The sequence below is a fragment of the Rattus norvegicus genome, chromosome 1 (assembly GCF_021556685.1).
Source record: "Rattus norvegicus strain SHRSP/BbbUtx chromosome 1, alternate assembly SHRSP_T2T, whole genome shotgun sequence".
NCBI classification, from domain to species: domain Eukaryota; kingdom Metazoa; phylum Chordata; class Mammalia; order Rodentia; family Muridae; genus Rattus; species Rattus norvegicus.
In genome coordinates this window covers 164,923,077-164,945,630 of record NC_141534.1, presented here as the reverse complement: position 1 = coordinate 164,945,630, position 22,554 = coordinate 164,923,077, and the positions used below count along the sequence as shown (strand labels likewise).

General features: G+C 53.9%; 1 protein-coding gene across 3 annotated transcripts in view; it reads left to right on the top strand.

The window, feature by feature from the left end:
* The window catches only part of Myo7a (myosin VIIA), a 70,393-nt gene that overhangs the window by 45,005 nt on the left and 2,834 nt on the right, over nt 1-22,554 (top strand). For all 3 annotated transcript variants that reach the window (XM_087640860.1, NM_153473.2, NM_001414743.1), the window contains 23 exon segments: nt 110-313; nt 536-712; nt 1,201-1,290; nt 2,190-2,317; nt 4,111-4,237; nt 4,789-4,908; nt 5,287-5,460; nt 6,156-6,383; nt 7,554-7,724; nt 9,804-9,921; nt 10,645-10,771; nt 11,346-11,515; nt 12,177-12,367; nt 12,879-13,003; nt 13,379-13,536; nt 14,358-14,511; nt 18,318-18,473; nt 18,920-19,025; nt 19,785-19,898; nt 20,617-20,704; nt 20,871-20,977; nt 21,785-21,970; nt 22,372-22,488. In XM_087640860.1, coding sequence (XP_087496986.1) covers nt 110-313; nt 536-712; nt 1,201-1,290; nt 2,190-2,317; nt 4,111-4,237; nt 4,789-4,908; nt 5,287-5,460; nt 6,156-6,383; nt 7,554-7,724; nt 9,804-9,921; nt 10,645-10,771; nt 11,346-11,515; nt 12,177-12,367; nt 12,879-13,003; nt 13,379-13,536; nt 14,358-14,511; nt 18,318-18,473; nt 18,920-19,025; nt 19,785-19,898; nt 20,617-20,704; nt 20,871-20,977; nt 21,785-21,970; nt 22,372-22,488 — 3,336 coding nt within the window.

The following is a 22,554-nucleotide window of genomic DNA, read 5'->3' as shown; positions in this document are numbered from 1 at the left end:
TCTGTAGAGGTAGAGTGGTGGGGACAGAGTCAATGCTGCCTCTGTTCTGGCCCTGCCAGCTACAGGGCCCGGCCTAACAGTTAAGACACAACTCCTCTCTGCCCATCAGGACCTGGAGCGAGGGCGGAGGGAGATGGTGGAAGAGGATGTCGATGCTGCCCTGCCCCTGCCTGACGAGGATGAGGAGGACCTTTCTGAGTACAAATTCGCCAAATTTGCTGCCACCTACTTCCAGGGCACAACCACACACTCCTACACCCGGAGGCCCCTCAAGCAGCCACTGCTCTACCACGATGATGAGGGTGACCAGCTGGTGAGGACACCTGCGGCTGGATCATGGCTCACAGGGCCAGGATGGGGTGGTGGATGCCACACTTGTCAAGTCAAGGCTGGGCTTTGGCCTGGCACCCAACCTGGGGTCAGCACATTTGTGGTGGCTGTCTATCTCTCCAGCCTCCTCTCCAAGGCTCTCTCTATGGCATGAACCACTTCCTCCGTGCTCCCCGGCTCTCTAACATGTGTACTCCACCCTCAGGCGGCACTGGCTGTCTGGATCACCATCCTCCGGTTCATGGGGGACCTCCCAGAGCCCAAGTACCACACAGCCATGAGCGATGGCAGTGAGAAGATCCCTGTGATGACTAAGATCTATGAGACCCTGGGCAAGAAGACATACAAGAGGGAGCTGCAGGCCCTGCAGGGCGAGGGCGAGGTGAGGCCACAGGGCCCCAACTGACAACTGTCTTGGGCTAGTGGGGATGATGTCAGCATGCAGCCTCAGGTAACCAGCAGAAAGCATCCTGTGGTCTAGCTCTCTCCACCTCATCCCCGCCCCAGTCCCCTACCATTCTCTGTCTACTTGGGATAATGTGTGATCATTTGCCAACTGTAAAATTCTCACCATAACTGAGGGGCCACACTGCAGACCAGACAGACTTTGCCATGGGAGACACCTCCAGAGACGCCTCACTGGGAGGCCTCAGACATTAACTATGATTTTCCGAGTCTCAGCAGAGTTGAGGATAGAGGGTGACCTCGTGGCCTTCACCTTGTGAGCATCTGTGTGGAATTCTCACACACAAACACACACACACACACACACACACACACACACACACACACACCACACACACACACCCCACACCACACCACGCCATAGCCCCTCTGTCTAGAGGTCTCATCCCTGTGACTATTTCACAGGCCCAGCTCTCTGAGGGGCAGAAGAAGACCAGTGTGAAACACAAGTTGGTACACTTGACACTGAAGAAGAAGTCCAAACTCACAGAAGAGGTAAGGGCTTCCTTAGGCAGCCAAGTTGCAGCACAGCTGAGCTGAGGGCCCTGGGAATAGGAGTAGGAGGAGAAGCAGATGATGCTTCTCTCTTCTGCACAGCACAGCATTGGAGCAACCACCAGACAGAAGTGTATAGAAGCACCTGGGGGAGGGGCTTCCCAGGGTGGGGCCAAGCACACACGTGAAAAGGAGGGCACTTCTGGCTGATGCATACACCATGAATTTCAACCCAGGACCTCTCAGCCTGGGAGCAGACTTCTCTGTAGTCTTTCTGAGTATTGGCACCACCACCCATCAGTCCATCTCTCAGCGTCTGAGACTGCCAAGGCCTTGTACACAGGGCTGTGTAGGCTGGGGGGGGGGCTGGAACAGACAGGCATGGGTTCAGATGCTATGAGACCCTCGCGTGGCCCTTTCTGTCTATGATGGAGGATCTCTTGCTGCATTTGAGTGCAATGTGGGGCTGCTTCTGTGGCTGCGTGAGGCCGAAAGAGAGACACACATCTACTGAGAATGGAGGGTGGCCATGCCAGGGCCAGGAGCCTTGCTAATTAGGTGCTTGTGAACCAGGCTGTACTTCGGTGTGAGATGGTGCTCTCACTCAGTCAGGGATGGGACATATCCTGGCTGTAAGGGTTTCCCTTGGGTGGGATTGAGGTACAGAGGGCCACAGAGAACTTACCCACGATGCAGGTGGCACCGAGCTGGTGCTCCCAGCCATGCGATGTGGTTATTAGTCTTTAAGAATGGAGCGATGACAAGCTCGTGGGCCATCCATTTGTCCCTTACTCTCTGCAGTAGCTGGCAGGGACAGCACCCCATCTATGACGCTATCTGCTCCCCGTGAGGAGCCTAGCAGGTGCAGCACCCCAGCCTCGCCTGTGTCCTTGTCCTAGGTGACCAAGAGGCTGCATGATGGGGAGTCCATGGTACAGGGCAACAGCATGCTGGAGGACCGGCCCACCTCAAATCTAGAGAAGCTGCACTTCATCATTGGCAACGGTATCCTGCGACCTGCACTGCGGTCAGTACCCACGGGGCAGTGGGACGCTGGGGCTGGGCTTCTCTAGGCGAGCCTGGGGGTCTCAGGGCAGCTGGCAGCGGCCCCAGCACCTTAGCCACAGTGGAAGCAAAAAGGGCCCGTGTTAGCTCTGTGGCTGGAGGTCATGAGACCCTAACCCGTCTCCTAAGGCATCTCTCTGTGCCTCATCTGGAAAGGTACCCACATGTGAGAGCTGAGGGAAGGCAGAACTGTGAGACAGTGGATGGAGCTAGCAGACTGTAACCTGCAGCTCATGGTTCTCATGGCCCCTCCTGAGCTTTCTGATTTAAACCCACTGCAGCTAGCTCACCCTCGGTGCGGTTGGCCCAGGCTAGCGGCTAGGTTTTTCTATTCCTAGAGACCCTGCTATTGTTTCCATCCCCGGGTCAGGACAAGCCTCTACCGATGGCCTGGGTGTTGGAGACTTGGTGGGAAGACTCTGGAGTCACCTATACAATTAGCCCAGACAGATGCGGGGACCTGGGCTTCTCGGGGAACTGGCTTATGTGACCATAGGTAGAGACTTGGGATGCCAAGAGCTTGTGTTTATATTGGGCGTGTGGGCAAGAGACAAGTTCCATCTTCCCAATGGGGAAACTGAGGCCCAGCATTAGGAAGAGACTTTCCACGGGTTATTTGGACTTCTAGACCACCTACCTATCACTCTCACCTCTCTCCATTGTTCTTCAAGGCCAATTGAGCTACTTGAGCCAGACGCCACCCAGGGCCACCAGAAGGGAGAGATGGCCACAGGTTATCTGTCTGCCACATCCGAAGTAGACTTCAGGAGTCTTGTGCCAGGAGCCCCAGGCCACAGAAGGCTAGAAAGTGGACTCCCTTCTCTGGCTTAGCCACTTCCACCTCTGTTGGTTGAGTGGGGCCAGATGGGAGGGTCCAGCACAGGGTTCCCACTGATCTGTGGCAAATCTGACATCGATGAGCTGTGCTAGCCTCGATTACAGGCCTGATTGTTGTGGGAGGGCTGCTTGTCTGCTTTGGGTGTTTTAAATGACCCTTGTTCTGTGAGATGATTTGGGTCATGGGCAAGATGTGTGAGCATGTGTGATGCATGTGATAAAAAGATGACAACTTTAATTTTATTGGCTCATGAACTCTCCCAATTAAGAAGAAGTTACTGAATTAGACAATCCTGCCTCTTACCTGACACTGTCCTCAGAGAAGAGGAGTACCACATCATTGTGTGTGTGTGTGTGTGTGTGTGTGTGTGTGTGTGTGTGTGTGTGTGTGTGTGTCTGTCCCCTGGGTGGTTAAGCCCTCTTGGAGCTCCCAAGACCAAGAAAATGCTGTTAAGAGAAGATGTTTTTAGCTCAGTGCAAAGTGATCTATGCACCAAGTATTCACAAACTGGAGAGATGTGTTTCAGAGTCAGAGTCCCTGCTCCCTGGCCCTGACACCCTCCCAGGTGTCCTGTGTGTTTCTGCCATGTCAGTCACGATTACTGAAACTGTCCCTGACTGTGGGGTCCCCTGCTCATGCTATATGGTTGGCCTGGGGCTAGGCAGGGTGACAGCAGGGACTGTGACCTTTGAACTCGTGTTAGGATACAGGTGACCTTGCAGATGGTAGACCCCATCAAGAGCTTTTGCTTTATTCGTGGGCCATGCCTTCTTTTTGGTGACCCCCAAATGTAGACCCTCTTTCAGCCTCTTTATCTAGCCTGTCTCTGTCTCCTGGGAAGCCTTGGGCTGGCTGGTCAGAAGAGCAGTGGTGTAGAGGGTGATTGGGTGTCAATCTGAGGTATTGTCTCCACTTAGGGATGAGATTTACTGCCAGATCAGCAAGCAACTCACACACAACCCATCCAAGAGCAGCTATGCCAGGGGCTGGATCCTTGTGTCTCTGTGTGTGGGATGCTTCGCCCCTTCTGAGAAGTTTGTTAAGGTAGGAAGGTGGTCTGGGGTGGGAAGGGTGCAGGGCCCCTCTGTGCTGGGACACAGCATGTATGTGGCGTGTGCTTTCTGAGGCTCCACAAATATTCCTCATGTAGGATTCTGGGACTTCTCCAGTTCTGGAATCCATATTCCATTGTATGGACAGAGCCCCTCCCAGATCCTTGAAGGTCTCACACGTGCCCAGCTCCTTCCTCCCAGGTCCCCTTTGCCCAAGGGACAAGCACTTGGCTCTGTCAGTCCCATTCTATAGAGGTCAAGTGTGATAAGGATAGGGCATGTATCTTGGGACAGGCACTTTGGTATCACTCTGTGCCAGGCTCTGGGTGCCATGGTGGGGGCAGAGATAGAATGTGAGGATGAGGCAGGAGGTGAAGCTAAGGAGGTTGACTGCCTGGCCTTGCTGCCAAGATGCAGGACGTACAGTTGATTCCAGGGATCGCAGGAGTAGGCCTAGAGAAGGGGGGTGTAGGTGCCTGGAGGGACTGCAGGCTGCAGCAGCAGCTAGGGTGGAGACTGCCTCACTGAGTCCCCTGTCTGCAGTACCTACGGAACTTCATCCATGGAGGCCCACCCGGCTATGCCCCCTACTGTGAGGAGCGCCTGAGAAGGACCTTTGTCAATGGAACTCGGACACAGCCACCCAGTTGGCTGGAACTGCAGGTCAGCAAGGCTCACACACATGCATGTGAGAACGTGGTCTCTAATGCCTCAGAAGCACACCTTCATGTGGGATTGTGGGGCTCCTTGGGTTCTGTAATCTCAGGCACCCGAGAATACAAAAGTCCCAAAGTGTCATTGGCTCTTTCTGCCTGTCTTATGTCCATGGGATTTAATCAAGGCCATGTTTCTGCAGTGGTTTCCTCCTAGGCTTGGATCCCTGGCACAAGACATCTAAATGTCCCCTCAGGGTGGATACCTATGACACACCCAAGGGGTGTCCCAGTGGGATGCTGGTAGTATGGGGGTCAGCTTCTACCCCATAGGCAGCCTGGGCATTGAGAGAGTGAAGAGACCACAGACACTCTTGGTCACTTTCAGGCCACCAAGTCCAAGAAGCCCATCATGTTGCCCGTGACCTTCATGGACGGGACCACTAAGACCCTGCTAGCAGATTCAGCAACCACAGCCAAGGAACTATGCAATGCTCTGGCTGACAAGATCTCACTCAAGGACCGCTTTGGCTTCTCCCTCTACATTGCTCTGTTCGATAAGGTATGGTGGTGGCCCAAGCATAGCCCAGCCTAGTGCTGCCACCTGCTGGCTGAAGTGTTTGCATGCATGTGAGCTATGGGGAATGGGCTCGAAAGAAACGGTGTCAAGCTCTCCCACAACGGGTACTCCACAGTCGGTCAGAGGTCCAGAGCTCTCTTCAACCACGGGTACCCAGAGGGAAGCCCTTCTCTTCCTGCTTAGAAAAGAGGGCAGGCACCTTGGCTCTCCGGGGTCACATCTGCTGCTGTGATGTGTAGCAGTCGGCCCAGGCATCAGTCCGTTCTTTCCACATCTTCTCCAGCTGTGTGAGTCCTCCTGGCGTGGGCACATGGTCTTTTCTGCTAAGCTGGGCCTGGAGTTTCCTCTGGCACTGGGAAGACCCAGGGATAGGACCTTGCACTTGGTCATAGTTTGCCTGGATCTTCCCTAGTCAATTGGCCTCCAGGGACAATTTGCTTAACAACATCTCTTGCTCTGAGGGAAAAAGGACTCTCACATACACACACTCACTACTGAGCTTTGAAAGTCGGTCTCTGCACACTCCAAGCCAGCTCAGAGCCTGTCCCAGAGATCAGCTTCCCAGGGGACCTAGGACACATCTTCCTGCCTCCTCTGGGCCTCCAGCCATCTTTGAAGTCCTTCTCGGACCCTGCCCTGTCTTTCTTCCCACTGTGCCGTCTCTCCTCTGCTCACAGGTATCCTCCCTGGGCAGTGGCAGTGACCACGTCATGGACGCAATCTCCCAGTGCGAGCAGTATGCCAAGGAGCAGGGTGCACAGGAGCGCAACGCCCCCTGGAGGCTCTTCTTCAGAAAGGAGGTCTTCACACCCTGGCACAACCCCTCGGAGGACAACGTGGCCACCAACCTCATCTACCAGCAGGTGGTGCGAGGAGTCAAGTTTGGGGAGTACAGGTGTGAGAAGGTAAGTGGGGTGCACAAGTCACAAGGGGCCATGGCTGCCTGTTTCCTGTCCACAGGCTAAGGGCGATTGTCAGATGGTGACGACACTGGCTGGGGAGCAGTTGGACGTTTCCCGGGTTTCTTGTAGATTCGGTGCTACTAACCTCACATGAGCTGTGTGAGTGGATGCTTAGAAAGCTGTCCTGCTTACCCACGGGAAGGGGTCCATGCACTCTGCAGTGCGCATGCGTGATTCCTGTAGGGGCTGACGGGCATACGTGTATGGTTCTTAGTCTAGGAAGTGCTCTGAAGGAGAAGATCCGATCATTTAGATCAGGATTTGCAGGTGTTTCCCAGTTTACCTCCTTTTGGGGGGACAGAATTGAGGGTCTTGTTTCTGAAGTAGTGGTGGGGCTTCCTGTCAGCGATGGCAGGATAAAGATGGACTGCTGATGCTAACAGTGGTTGGTGGTGGCGATGGTGGCAAAGGTGACATTGGTGATACGGCAGTGCTGGTGGTGATGCTGTATATGCTGATAAGCTAATTCTGATTCTATTAGAGCCACCACACTGGCTACCAAAATTGGGAACCATTTCCTACCTAAAAAGTAGTTGTCTACACGGTCCCTGAGAGCCTCCTCTGTCACTCTGTTACTCTATAGAAACACCAGGAGCCTCAGGGGAGTTCTGCCCTGGCTGCTGGGCACCAGCCTTGTCAGAGAAGAAGAGCCCAGCCCAGGCTGGACTCTCACCTGGCTCTCTGAAGTACAGCAGGGTTGTTACCATAGTGATGGGGATGGGGATGGTGGCAGTGACGTGCCATTTCCCAGCAGATCATCTCCAGTGTCCTACCCCCCAAGACAGGGCTGCTAACCCACGTGGCTTTCATGCAGCACTGAGCCCTAGCTGTCTGACCACCACCAACTAGGCTGCCTGCTCTCTTCTGCTCAGTTTTTGTGCCCCCGGACAGAAGCCAGCTCTGTGCTAGTGCCAAGGGGACCAGGCACAGGGCAAGAGCATGACTGTGGGCTTAGGGACCTTATAAGTTGCCCTGTGAAGAGAAGTAAAGCAGGGAGAACACAGGGTCCTGAGGATCAAGGTTCCCAAGCTCTACAGGAGGCACAGCTGGGAACGGGGCCGGGGCTGGAAGGGCATCCCCAGGGATGGTGACAATGGCGTGTGTCATCCTCAGGAGGATGACCTGGCCGAGTTGGCCTCCCAGCAGTACTTTGTGGACTATGGTTCTGAGATGATTCTGGAGCGTCTGCTGAGCCTCGTGCCCACTTACATTCCTGACCGTGAGATCACACCGCTAAAGAATCTTGAGAAGTGGGCACAGCTGGCTATTGCTGCCCACAAGAAGGTAGGAAGAGGGAGGGGCTCAGAGGAATGGCGGCAGCGAGCAGCCAAGGTGTCACAGCTGGCACCTGCCAACAGTTGCAGGGGACCAGGACCTCCTGCTCCCATCCTAAACCTACACCACAGACATCATTCATATGTCTCTATCACTTTCTCTGGGCTGGGCACCTGAGACACAGAAGGCTCAAAGCTGGTCCTGAGGCCTGCTGAGGGATCGCGGGGTTATGGATGTTGAAGGTGAAGTCTCCCGTTGATTTCTATGCTGTGCTTTCTGAGTGACCACTCAGGACTGATAATGGGAGTTATTGGGGAAATGTCCTCCCCACCCCCTGTTTCCTAAGAATTCCAGTACCTTCCTACTTGGGAACTCTAGGTACAGGCTCCTTTTGAAGTTCCAGCCTTGATCTAATATAGGAGCCAAGGGACCTGTGAAAGCAGCCACTGGATGTAGGTACTCGTGAGGGGGCTGAGTGCCTCTTTCCTCCAAGGCCCTGCGGTATCAGAGCAGACCAGGCCTAGCCCCAGGTACAGAGGTCCCCATGGATAGTGTCTCATGCCGTACAGATAGGCCTCTTCCGCTCACAGGGTCCTGTGTTACCTTCCACACACCTTTCACCTTCTCTGGTTAGCTCTCTGCAGACCCGCCAGGATCTGGACGCCATCTTCAAGGGTTTCCTCCAGGCATAGCCCCTCTCTCCATTAGAGTATTTCCTTCCTGCATCCCTCCATCCAAGAAAACCTCTTCTTGGCCATCTCTCTTTGCTTCCCATTGACATCTGGCAAGTTTCTGAAACCTATCTGCTTTGCCTACCAACAGCCTCACCTCCCAGTTCTTGGCCTCCCCAGCTGCCCCTGCGTTTATTTCCAGCGAGGCATGTGCACGTGGCTGCTTTGGGTGGTGTGGTGGTATTCATTGTATTTTGGAGTCAGGCCTTGGGGGCATAGTGGTACAGACATGCTCTTCTGGCATCCACAGCTCCGTTCTGTCTTTCCCTGTGTATGTCAGAGCCCTGGGTTTCCCTGCACTGGACGGAGGTGAATGTTGGTCCTTTTCAGGAGGGTGGGAAGAAACCACCCTGGACCTGGGAACTGCAGGCATTTCCATGTTAGTTCTAGGGTGTGGAGCTGAGATCGGGGTCTTCTGGTCTGGCTTCTCCTGAGGTTCCTGTCTTGTCTGCTCCTTATTACCTTACTCTGTTGTTACACTCACCTGTCTCTCCTCATGAGGACACGGCCTGCTGGGATAGGGCCCAATCACTTCTTATAAATCTTATCTGCAAATGTGTACCCTGGCATGTGAAGACTTGAACGCAAGGATTTAGAGGGAAATTAAAAAGCAATAACAAACCCTGAAGCCATTTTAAACATGCAGAGAAGTTTCCAGTTGCCCCCCCACCCCCGCCTCACTGCTGTGTTTGGACTCGGGGGTGGCTCTCCACCTTCTGCTTTGTGGCTTTCTCTCCATACACATACATATGTATATCATATACTGAACACATGGAGATTAAATTGGTCACATCAAACTCTCAGCTAATGCTTACTGTCCCTGGCCTGTGGACATGTTGGCCCTCTTTGAGTGGCAATGCCCTATATGTGGTTGGTTGGCATGAACACTTTTATATGGGGCTGATACTGTCATGGCCACATACTCATTCTGACCCCCTCCATCCTACCCCAGGACCATGGAGTTCTCACCAGGAAACAGCACACTTCTCCCTGGCAGGAGTGTTGCAGCAGCTCTTGCCAGGCCTGACCTCCAGGCCCATCCTCTGACTCGAGGGCACGGCTCACGCATATACCTGCCTATCCAGCTTTGTAGAAACACACTATGCCACAACCTCTCTCTGCTCCCATGCCTCCCCACACACATGTACATCCATGTGTTTTCCTTTTCTGCCTAGGACCTGCACAGAAAGAGACTTGCAAGAGCTATGGTGCAGGCTGGATTAGAGAAAGCAGCATAGCCGGGGTGTCTGTTGGCTGATGGGAGCAGAAGCCCCTGGGCCCTCACCTGGTAGAAAGGATAGCATTTCTAGAGCCTACCCCCTGGCCTTTGATCTTTATCCCACTCTGTCCTCTGCAGGGAATTTATGCCCAGAGGAGAACTGATGCCCAGAAGGTCAAACAGGATGTGGTCAATTATGCCCGTTTCAAGTGGCCCTTGCTCTTTTCCAGGTTTTATGAAGCCTACAAATTCTCAGGTATCTTGGCCCCAGCCTTATGGAGGGAGGGCGATCATCTTTCTGCAGGTACCTGGTCTTCTCAGGTTCTGCTGCTAAGGGGTTGTGGGAGACCCATGCAGTCAGTGACAATGGTCTGCTGGTTTGGACAGCTGATCATTAAAGCTCTCGGACCCATGCAGTCAGTGACAATGGTCTGCTGGTTTGGACAGCTGATCATTAAAGCTCTCGCTAGGGACAGAAGAGGGTAGCCAGGTTATAGATGGGCTGTTCTGTTGGGCTATTCCCAAGAGGCCGAAGGTGAATGGCTGTAGCTAAGGGGAAGTGACTGGCTGGTCCCGGCCCACACAACCCATCAGCTCCGATGGCCTTGTGGACATTGCTGGGTATCTGCTCTGTGTCAACCCTGAGCTCATTCTGGGCTTCTCAGAATTGCCAGACCTCAGAGCCACAGACAGCCCTGGGGTTCAGATGTCTGACCTCTCTCTACATCTCACCTTGGTGCATGGCAGGGAGCAGAGGCAGGATGGGGACTGAGGCTGTTTCTCAAGCTGGCATTCTCTTCTCACCACTTTTTGGGTTTCACTCTGTAAGGGAGCCGTGCTGAGGCTCACCGTCCCTATTTATAAACCAGAAATAAGCACCCTCCTGCAGAAGCCACCTCCTCGTAGTTATGAGGACTAGGGAGGAGCTAGCCCCAAGATCAGGGAGGCCCCCCTCTCAGAGCCTCTGTCACTGTCCCAGGCCCTCCCCTCCCTAAGAGTGACGTCATCGTGGCTGTGAACTGGACGGGCGTCTACTTCGTGGACGAGCAGGAGCAGGTGCTTCTGGAGCTGTCCTTTCCGGAGATCATGGCTGTGTCCAGCAGTAGGTGGGGATGGCCACCAGGGCGCAGACAGTGATGGGAGGAGAGGGCTCAGCTCTTGGGGACCCCGTATAACTCGGGGTTAATCAATGTTATCAGTGGGGAGTTCTTTGTCAGCTGAAAAGCACCCAGAGGGTGGTAGGGTTCTGGAATAGTCACACGCCATAGGGCAGTGCAGCAAAGAGCATCTGTCTGGGGCTTGTGGGAGTGTGTCTCAGAGATGGTGAGGGTAGGGAAGGCTTCCTGGTGAAGAGGCATCAGGCTGAACCTGATGAATAAGGACATAGATGGACAATATGCAGTCAGGGCGGGCCGCTTCTGGACCAGAGCTGGCTGTAACCATGGTTACAGCTGCCTTAGAGGGTGATGTGACTGAGTTTATCACCCCAGTGGACCAGGCCTTGTTCCGACCAGGCACTGTCTGGGTGTCTGGGACACTCTGACAATTGGCCTTGGTCCCCTTCAGGGAGTGCCGCGTCTTGCTCTCATTGGGCTGCTCTGACTTGGGCTGTGCTTCTTGTCACTCGGGCCGGGCAGGGCTGACCCCGGCTGGACCCTGTTCTCCGTGTTGGTCCTGTAGGGGAGCAAAACTGATGGCCCCCAGCTTTACACTGGCCACCATCAAAGGGGATGAGTACACCTTCACATCTAGCAATGCTGAGGACATCCGTGACCTGGTGGTCACCTTTCTGGAGGGGCTCCGGAAGAGGTCTAAGTATGTGGTGGCACTGCAGGACAATCCCAACCCTGGTGAGTGACTGCTGATGTGGGTGCCCTGGGTGGTAGACAGACTGTACAACTGTCCTGGCCCTCACGGCAGGTGGCTGGTGCCTTACTATATTTGCTAGACACTGGATGCCAGGCAGAACTGCCTTTACCTGCAGTCCACAGAACACTTTGTCTCTTACTTTCTAGGACAACCTTACCTCCTATCACCAGCTCTGAGTTATATGGGGTCCTCCATACTTAATAACACAATGGCACCCCTCCAGAGCACTATGGAGCTCAGACTCGGAGGGGAGGCACGTGGGAAATGGTGATACACATGCCCATGGGAACCCAGAGGCTGTGGGAATTTGGAGGTCAGATTCTCCTCACAGTCTGGTTAAGGGAGGAAGTATAAATGAGCAGGAGTCCGAGGCAGAGGGCAGAGGAGAGCCACACAGAGAAGCTGGTGTGTCCAAACTGTAATTGCATTGGCTTGACTAAAAGTAGCAAGGAGAAGGAAGGGGGGGGCGCTGCTTCGATGGCTAAATCTGGGTGTGGGGTTTGCATAAAGAATACACAGAGTGAAGGACAGCATAGACCTCAGTGAAGAGCCATGACTCATAGGTCATCCGCCCAAAGGAAGCTGCTCTAACCCACGCTTGCTTTCTGTCCCCATGCACACCTGCTCGCCCCTGCTTCAAAGCTGGTGAGGAGTCGGGCTTCCTCAGCTTTGCCAAGGGAGACCTCATCATTCTCGACCATGATACCGGCGAGCAGGTCATGAATTCAGGCTGGGCCAATGGCATCAACGAGAGAACCAAGCAGCGTGGAGACTTCCCCACCGACTGTGTCTACGTCATGCCCACTGTCACCTTGCCACCCAGGGAAATTGTGGTATGTGGCCAGCACTGGGAGTCTCCCCTGGACCCTCCCTTGCTTCTCTTCTCACATGTGATGATTAGAGTGAAGGGTTGTAACACACTAATGATTCGTATCTTCCGTGTAGATGGTATATGGGGTTTGGGGGGACCACAGACAATGTACAGGTATCTTCTAAACTTACATCGGTTGAGGAGGGGCTTAGGGGTAGGGAAGGAGGATCATTGTAATAATGTCTGAAGGGAAATGGGGCCACAGCTAGATGAACATCTCTTTTTTCATGGATCACAGCCCAAGGATTCAGTACAGCTCTCCAGGCAGCTCCTGTGCGAGGCTCACGTGACTGGGCCACTCTCAGCACAGCATGCTTGAGGCACAGGAACTGTGGACGAGGGAAGGAAGAGCTTGGGGTCCACCCTCATGGAGACCAAGTCTCCCTGCCCCAGTCTGGAAGGCTCCAGCTGCACCAGATCCCAGGGGTCCCAGCTGAAAAGCTGACCCTACCTCCCTATCTCTTGCCTCCCAGGCCCTGGTCACTATGACCCCAGACCAGAGGCAGGATGTTGTCCGGCTTCTGCAGCTGCGCACAGCAGAGCCAGAGGTGCGCACCAAGCCCTACACGCTGGAGGAGTTCTCCTATGACTACTTCAGGTGATGTCAGGTTGGGGACCAGGATGGTGCATTTTGTGATGTCCCCACCTGTGAGCGGGGCCAGCTCAGGGGAAGCAAAGCAGTTTCTGTTGTCCGGGATGAGCCTCCTGTGTGGTCTCATCTATCCTTTCTTCCTCTGGGTGGCACATGTGCCCCCCCACAGCAGATCCTCCACCCTGGGGGGAGGGGCTGGGCAGGAAGATAGATGCTGTGATTTGGGGTGCTCAGCTCTTCCTGAGGGTGCCTGGGAGCAGGGCGGAGGTTCCCGGAGAAAGTGGCATGTGTGTGCATTGCAAAGCACGGCAGGAAGAGCAGGACGGGGAGGGGCTCACGTCCTGTGATGGGGCAGGTACTGACCATCTCTGTGCCTGACAGGTCCCCACCCAAGCACACGCTGAGCCGTGTCATGGTGTCCAAGGCCCGAGGGAAGGACCGACTGTGGAGTCACACACGAGAGCCCCTCAAGCAGGCCCTGCTCAAGAAGATCGTGGGCAGCGAGGAACTCTCCCAGGAAGCCTGCATGTCCTTCATAGATATCCACTGCCACGGGGGCTGGGAGGGCATCAGGGAGGGACTCGGGGCCAAGCATGGTGGACTGGGTTCTGGCAACAGATAGAAGACCCTGACTGGGCAGGTGGCACCTCACAGTTTGCAAGGGACAGCCTTGTCCTCTGCCTCCTTTGATCTTGTCATCCTGTTGAAATATAAGTATCTCATCCTGCACTGGGCCGGGCACAGAGACAAAGCTGTGACTAGAGCCAGCCCCTGGCCTCATAAGGATGCCATGCTGGCCAGAATCAGGGGTGATGGTGTCAGACCAGGAAGTGGCCTGAACCAGTCTTTAGGGAGAGCTGCCCTGGGGAGTGGGGTGGCATACACCAAGGTCCTGAGGCAAATAAGCAGGGCTATTTCAAGGGTTCAAAATAACTTAGAGTAACTGAAGGGCAGATGTATACCAAAGAAAGGCTCCCAGAGTCTGTTAAAAAGCCATGACTGCTGGAGATATAACTGGAATAGGTGTTTGCCTATCAGGCCAAGGCTCTGGGATCAATTACACACACACACACACACACACACACACACACACACACACACACACACACACACACAAGATTATTAGAGAGAGTAGTCTGTGTCCCAGGAACAGGGGGAACTGCTGGGCAGGAGGAGGCAAAGTCAGATTGGGGATTGGACATTGTTTCTGACTGTCAGGGCTTGAGGAAGGGTGGCCATGATGGGGAAGGGAAGGGAAGTGCTGAGCTGGCCTCATCTACAGGGCCACGAGAGTCTGGCCCCCTACTTCCTAGGCTAGTGTATCTCCTTCAGCCACAGACCTTTCTTGACTGCCTCTCACCTGTGCTCAAGTACATGGGTGACTACCCATCCAAGAGGACACGCTCTGTCAATGAGCTCACTGACCAGATCTTCGAGTGGGCAGTGAAGGCCGAGCCCCTCAAAGATGAGGCCTACGTGCAGATCCTGAAGCAGCTGACTGACAATCATATCAGGTGAGCAGACACTATGAGGACCTCTTGAGGCAACTGGCCCAGGGTCAACCTGTAAAGAGCCCCAGAAGGGGTAACTCTTAGAGCAGTCCTCCAAGTCCACAGCCCAGCTCTTCCTGCACCCACTCCTAACACCCGTACTGACTCGGACTGAGGTGGCTGTCGGCCCAGTGATCTGTCAGGAAAGGCTCCCATGCTGAGAGCATTGGGCCTACAGGATATCCCTCCTTCACTTCACTGTCCCTCCATGTGAGATGGTGTGGAGGGCCTGTGACACAGGTAGGGAAGACATCTTATACCAAGAGCATAAGGTAGGAGTTACTGGTATATACTGCAAGAAGAGGGGAGGAAAATTCCAAGAAGGGATTGTGCCCCAGTGAAAAGTCATCACAGGCTGTCCCAGGGTGGATACAGAGACCTTCTAACCGAGAGAGTCACAACTGATGTGTCTTACAGCAAAGGGGCTAGCCTCATGCCAGCAGGTCTAATGACTTGGAAGATAAACAACTGAGTAAGCTGGGAAGGTCCCAGTGCTTGAGTTAAAACTCCTGGCGAGAGTCCCTTTTGCCTACATGCATACCCTGTGGTTAAAAGGGTTTACTAAGATCAGGGAGAGCTAATCCTGGGGCAGAGGTAAGTGCCTGCTTTTGGAGGTCCAGGGCTCATGTCATCTTGGGTCCAATCAATCAGCCCCTTCTCTGGTCTCCTCAAGGCTTCACAGTGAGGCTTAGTGTGCCTTGATGCAGGTAAGGCAGGAAGGGGCTCTTTTGTAGGGAGATTTGGTCTTTGAAGAAGTCACAGGAGGCTTGCTTTTGAAGTCAGGACAGTGTTTTGATCTGCAGTGGGTTTGTGTGGGCTACAGTTTAATAAATCGTCCGGGTAGTCCAGGTAGCTGCTCCCAAGGGACGAGTTTAAAGGATGGCAGGTCTATTGGCTAAAGCTTGTCCAAAAAGTTGGGACTATCCCAGAGCCTCGGAGGCAAGGCAGTCCAGGTAAGCTATTGAATAACTTGAGTGAAGGGGTCCTGCCATTTGAGAGCAAATCGGAAGGAGAGTCTGGCAGATGGGAATGCAAATTAATATATCCTTAAGGCCTAACTCTGCTACCCAGGAGGGGCTGGAGGCTCTGTCCCCAGAGCATGTAAGGATTGGGAACTGTGGGGTGGATCAGGACCATGGCCTCATTTATAGCCCATTCCTAGAAGACTAGGGCCACTCTCTAGGATCCACTTGATATTTTGAGTACCAAGGTGGGAGTGTTGCAAAGAACTTGTTTATCAATGAGAGTCTGTAGACCTTTTTGCACATTAGGCTTTTAAGGATATTGGGATTTTCCTTTACTAAGTCACTAAGTGTCCTTACGGGCTATTGTAACTCGTGTGGCTGTTAGTGAGTGCCCAGGAGTGGAGACTCGGTGGGCGCTTGTTGGTTATGAGTCTGTAGCCGAGATTGTGGGGAGGATCTTTAACACGGGGCTGTCAGGATAAGGTTCCACACCATCTCACACAGAGGGGAAGGGGAAGCTGGGCCAGGTAGAGCTCTCCCCTATGGTGAGCTTGAGTTTAACATTCTACTGCTTCAGGCTGGCCCAGTGAGGAGGGATATCCTGTAGGCCCAGTGTTCCCAGTGTTGGAGATTCTCCAGACAGACCATTGTGCTCATTGCCTTAATGGAGGTAGATGGGTTTTAAGTAAATGGCTCCAGTTTATATGGGATTTGGGACAGATCTGATGCAGGGAAGTGACAGTTACCAAGATGACGCAGAGGTCATGTTAGCCACCTTGTAAAGGAAAAAGGATGTTCTCGGAGGGAGAGGAGCTGAGTCCCTCACATGCAATTCCCAAGTGACCAAGTGACCACTTGTGGGTAAAAGGAGTTTGGAGCAAACTCCTCAGGGAGGGAAGAGAAAGGAAATGGAAGGGCAGGTTTACCAGGAGGAAGGGTTTGGATGTGTTCCAAGGAAGGATCAGGGATAGGGCTGGATTCAAGGAAGGTGAACCTAGGGTCAGAGTCTAGTAAGGCACAGTGGTATTTATCCCACAGTGCAGGATCCTGTGACAGAACCAGGGCATCCTTCCAACCCCTGGAGATAGAACTCAGTCTTGCTCCAAAGTCAAACCCATAGGCTGGAGCAGCCCCCAGGGAAAGTCACAAACTGATCCTGGCCATGAATCAGTCCTGGGCAAGAGGGGGACTTGTTCAGGAGTGAAACTCCAGCTCTCTGCAAGCTTTCAGATCAGGAATATTGGACAGCAGGGGAACCCATAAATGCAAGCACGATCAGTCACACACTTTGTCCCATCCCGCTCTGGAGAACAGCAGATGCTGGACTGTGGGAAGAAGGGTGGTGTGTGACATTTCCTTGGTCCAGCTGCTACTGCCATACATACGTGTATGCAGTACATAGAGGGGGAGGAGGTCCCCAGAGGGGAAAGCAAAGCGGACTCTCACCCTTATGGAGTATGCAAGGCGGCCTTCCTTTTTCAGTTACCTTTCATGTTCCATGAACAAATGGTCTTGGTCTATCACCCACAGGTGGGAAGTAAGGCTTTTCTCCAAGGGGTTAAAAAAAAAGTCTGTGCCTTGGAGCCCAGCCATGGACTGTTAACTGTCTCTGGGCTACTCAGGCAGCCACCACCGGCACCAGGTTAAGTAGCTAAGAGAGGCAAGGCAAGAGTCCCCTCCCCCCACTCCTGTACAGACCACTGAAATGCTGTGCAGGGCCGTATCTGAAGAGGGTGGTGATGCAGATGGACAGGAGAACTTAGCTAGATGAAACGAGCCATGGGGAGATTAACAGAAACGAACTTTAAGAGAATGGTGGCAGAGTTCCCATCAAGCTCACCTTGGGAGAGAGGGAAAGCCCTTCTTAGGGTGGTTAAAAGGACAGTCATGGTCTCACCATAGGAGACGCCTGTGCTCAGCTCACATCCAGGCTGTACATTTTGTGTGGGGATGAGTTTTGTAGTGTATGCTCTTCCTTTTGGGGACCAGTGGTCTGTGTGAGACCCCATGTGTCACTCGGGCTCAGTCTCTAGATGGCGGAGGCTGTGTAATAAAGTGTAGAATCCTCTGCAGCGGTGATGGGGTGCATGGAGACGGGTTGCAACTTGGCCTGGCATGATTTGATTTGTTCTTTCTGATGAGAGGCTGGCCTTGCTCTCCCTTTGGAGGCAGCAGAGACCTTGTTCCAAGTCCAGTCTGCCCCGAGGTAATGACCACCTAGTTCTGGGACTAGAACCCAGCATATCCATCTGTATCAGAATGGCAGACACATCTTCCCATCTTTGCAAGATTCACCCTGGAAGCAAACACACCAGACCTCTTCTTAGTGCCTGGTCTTCCCCTGGGCAGGATCACCTTTCAACTCTGTGTCAGAATTTGCTTTGTTCTTCAAAACCTACGTTAACACCGCCTTGTGTAGTGCCATTCAATCCATCCTGCTCCATCAAGCCTGTGAACCAAGGGGTGCAGGAGGGTGTAGGGGGTCTACTCTAACAATATAGACGGGTTCAGGAGCTCAGCGGGTGTGCAAGTTACACACTTACATCCTTGTCATCCCTCAGGATGTGTGGCTTTGGGGATGAAATCTCAGTTGACCCAGACAGAGTGCTGAGTAACTGGACTTTCATTCTAGCGGGGGAGCGTCCCCGTGGCCTGGCTACTGTATGACCTGGTATGGGCATGTGGCCACATTGAGGAGCACTGTTTGGTTCCGGTTGCTATGGAAGCATCTGTGTTCGGGTCCTTGGACAGAAGGTGTAGCTCCAGGGTGCACGGGTTCCTGTTACTCTGGTCCTTTTCCCACAGGTACAGCGAAGAGAAGGGTTGGGAGCTGCTGTGGCTGTGCACAGGCCTCTTCCCACCCAGCAACATCCTCCTGCCTCATGTTCAGCGTTTCCTGCAGTCCCGCAAACACTGTCCTCTTGCCATTGACTGCCTACAAAGGCTCCAGAAAGCCCTGAGGTACTGGAGCCACACCTCCCCAACCCCGCCCCCACCAGCACTGAGGGGCGGGGCAGCCTGACCACGCCCAGCTGTAGGACAGACCCTTGGCGCACAGTGCGAAGCCCACCCCTGAGTTCCCCAGCTTGACAGAGGCAGGAGCTGCAGCCCATGCTGCCCATGCTGGCTACAGTTGGAGCTTGGCTGTTCCTCGAGTGGCTTTTGCCTTCTGGAGGACTGAGAAGGTGGCCCCTGGGCCCCACTGCAGACTCTGCAAAGCTCACTCACACCCTTTGCTCTTGCTCCCTCCCCTTGGTCCAGTCACCATCCCACTTACTGGCTGGGAATGCTGGGCATGAAGATGGGAGTCAGGGTGGGGCCAGTCTCCTGTTCCCTCTGCTCCCGGGCTGTACAGCTGTACGGACCTAGTAACATGCTTCCTTTCCTCTCTCCCTCCGTGTTTTCAGAAACGGGTCCCGGAAGTACCCTCCACACCTGGTGGAGGTAGAGGCCATCCAGCACAAGACTACCCAGATTTTCCACAAGGTCTACTTCCCTGACGACACGGATGAGGTGAGCCCCCTTCAGACAGGGTCAAGCTCCCTCACCCTGCACAGGGTGTCTCTAACAGCACCTACTACCCCGACATCTTGCCCTTGGGTAGAATGAGACTTGTTCAAAAGATTACAGACACTCCTGGGGAGGGGGCGTTAGGTCCCCTCCATCTTGGACCTTAGCTCCCTCCCCTCCCCCACTCCCGGCTCCCCAGTCAGGCTTTCTGTCATGAGTTGACATCTTACCTTGTATCCTGACAGTAGCGTTAATACTTGCCTGATCCTGGAGACTCAGATGCCACAGTAGGATTCTGTGACAAACTCACATCTCCCAGGACCCTTCCCATCTGTATTCTGTCCCATCTCTCCTGTCCTCTCTCCCTCAAACTCTACCCTACCCCCACATTGCCACAGTCGGGGGCTGCTTTTCCCAGGCCATCCTCTTGGTTGGTTTTCTTTTTCGCCCTTCCCCCAACACGCACATACTGCTGTGAGTCCCGGCCTCTGCTCTCACTATTCGGACTTGGGCCTAGGGACCAGCACCAGGCCTAGTCCAGCTTAGAGGGTCAGGACAGTGAGATCTGGGCCTTGTGAGCCAGGTGGGACTTGCTTTCTTCCCATGCTATATGCGGATCTGGACCCACTGGGATGACCTAATAGGTCAGGGGTCCAGGAAGGGAGGAACTTGGTCCCTGCCGTTGGGTAGGAGGGACAGCAGATATGGGAAGTGGGGGGCTGGGGAGAGGTCCTGCAGAAGTTGAGCATGTGCCACCCCTAGGCTTTTGAGGTAGAGTCCAGCACCAAGGCCAAGGACTTCTGCCAGAACATCGCCAGCCGGCTGCTCCTCAAGTCTTCTGAGGGATTCAGCCTTTTTGTCAAAATCGCAGATAAGGTGGGTCCGCACATCTTTTGGAGACTTGCTGGGGCCCCAGGAATGTGTAGTGGATTAAGAGGAGAGAGGCGCCTGCATGGAGCATCTGTCTGCCCCCCTCACATGGCACAGCTGTCCCCTGTCCCCTGGAGCACGGCACAGGGCAGCAAAGCTCTTCGGAGAGTCGCCTGCTCAGGTACCCTGTGCTCTGCAGTCACATGGCTCAGAAAATCCACCCTTGAGGTAACCTTCAGAGGGCAGACTGTTTATTACTGCTTCATCAGAGAGGTTAAGTAACTCATCCATAGTCACACAGCAGGGATCCAGGTGTGCCATCCCTAAAGGTCTCACTAGGCAGCCATAATGTCTCCACAAAAGGACAGCTTCCTAGAGCATCCTGAGAAACTGATCACCAAGAGCTTCATGTACTCTCTACCTCAACTGTGTCAAACATGAAGGCCCAAAGACAAAGTCTCCGAGGTCCTGGATCTGGAGGATCTGTGTCAGAGCCTGTGGGAGGATCCGGATGAGATGTCAGAAGTCAGCGAGGCAGACTGGCCTTGTTCTTGGCTATGCTATATTAGACCTGTGCAGTTTTCCGTGTGCCAGGGACTGGGTGGGATGAGGCCATTGCAGGCAGGAGACCGATGTTCCTGAGACAATAGTGACAGGAATGTCAGTGGGAAAATCAGAATCAAAGCAAATGGCCCAAAGCTGCAATGGCTTGCTTCATCCCTAGGTCATCAGCGTCCCTGAGAATGACTTCTTCTTTGACTTTGTTCGACACCTGACAGACTGGATAAAGAAGGCACGGCCCATCAAGGATGGTAAGAGACGGGGCTCTGGGATGCTAGGGGAACGGGGACAGGAACATGTTGGTTCAAGGCCAGACTGTGAAGCCTAATAGTTAGCCAAGGGGGCGGGAACCGAGCTGGCAGGGTCAGGGGACGTTCTTTGCTGAGACTCCGTGTGACTAGCTGCTCTGTGCCACAGGAATCGTGCCCTCACTGACCTACCAGGTGTTCTTCATGAAGAAGCTGTGGACCACCACCGTGCCTGGCAAGGACCCCATGGCCGACTCCATATTCCACTATTACCAGGTGCGCTCACTGAGCCCTCTGCTCCCCTCTGCTTCCTGGGCCATCAGCCTTGTGGATTCACTGTGAGGCTAGGGAGAGCTTTGACAGACAAGGGCTTGTAGCTGCTGCTTCAAACACCTTCCTGTTTCCAACATGTAGTCTCCAGACACTTGTACCGGCTCAAACCTGTCTTGCCATCTTCCAGCCATAAAGGCTCGACTGCTAGCTCAGGCTGCTTCATGCCCTGGGTCCTCTGGATGGGTAGCTGGGTGTGGATGGATAGATAGATGAATGGGTTGAAAGGAAGCTTCAAAGTGAATGGATGCTGGGTAAGTGGAAGGGTAGAGAGTCATTGACTCAAGTCTCTGATTAGCAGTGTGTCCTGGCCTGCCTCAGTTTCTCTGTCCTAGTGGTGAATAACATGGTCCTGAGGCTCCAGGAGCCCGTGGACAGTGCTAGGGTGGTCACTCCCCTGCAGATGTCCTGACTCTCAGTCTGGAAATACAAGGGAGTGAGGAGAGGGCTGGTACTGTGACTGAAACCCTTAAGAAGATAAACAGGAAGTGGCTAGGAAGGACGGGCCCAGGAGAGGAGGGATGTGGAACTGGTTCTGGATTTCTCCATCTTGGAAAAGGGTCAGCTCACCTCACTGGCTACAGGAAAGGTGGTGGGTGATATTCCAACATGGCTCTGCCTTCAAACTGCCACGAGCTGGGATGGTGCAGCACCTTTCCTGTCCTATGCCTCTCTGCAAGGAAGCAGGGTCAGCTGAGGCAGGGGAAGTGCTGGCTCACAGGTGGGGGATGACACCTCCTCTGTTTCTGACAGGAACTGCCCAAGTATCTCCGAGGCTACCACAAGTGCACCCGGGAGGAGGTGCTACAGCTGGGCGCGCTCATCTACAGGGTCAAGTTTGAGGAGGACAAATCCTACTTCCCTAGCATCCCCAAATTGCTGAGGGAGCTGGTGCCCCAGGACCTAATCCGGCAGGTCTCACCTGATGACTGGAAACGGGTAAACATGGAGGCGCAGCGGGAATGGGGCCTCTCAGAACGGTACACTGCACATCCCAGGGATTGAGACACAAGTGCCGGCCAGCAGCTACACGGAATGGCCCTCCCGTGTGACGAGGGAGCCTCTATTCCATCTCTGTAGGCTTCATTCTCTAGTCCCTGTACAAAGGATTTACTGGCCCTATGGTGTTAATTTACCCCATCCTGGTTGTCATGGTGACCTGAATTTGCTTGCTACCCTCTGGTATGCATGGGTTAGGGTAGACCCAAAACCAATTGGCTGGGATATGTGGGGACCATGGCATAAGTTGGCAACACTGTCTGTTCCATGCCTGGCTCTGATGATGTAGACAGGCAGAAGCAGAGCTGTGATTGGCCCTCCCTGATTCCCCTCCCCCACAGTCTATTGTCGCCTACTTCAACAAGCATGCAGGGAAGTCCAAGGAGGAGGCCAAGCTGGCCTTCCTCAAGCTCATCTTCAAGTGGCCCACCTTTGGATCAGCCTTCTTTGAGGTGAAGGTATGTCTTCAGGGATCTTCTGAGGGCAGGTAGGGGTAAAAGGTCGGGAGCGAGGCAGCACAGAAA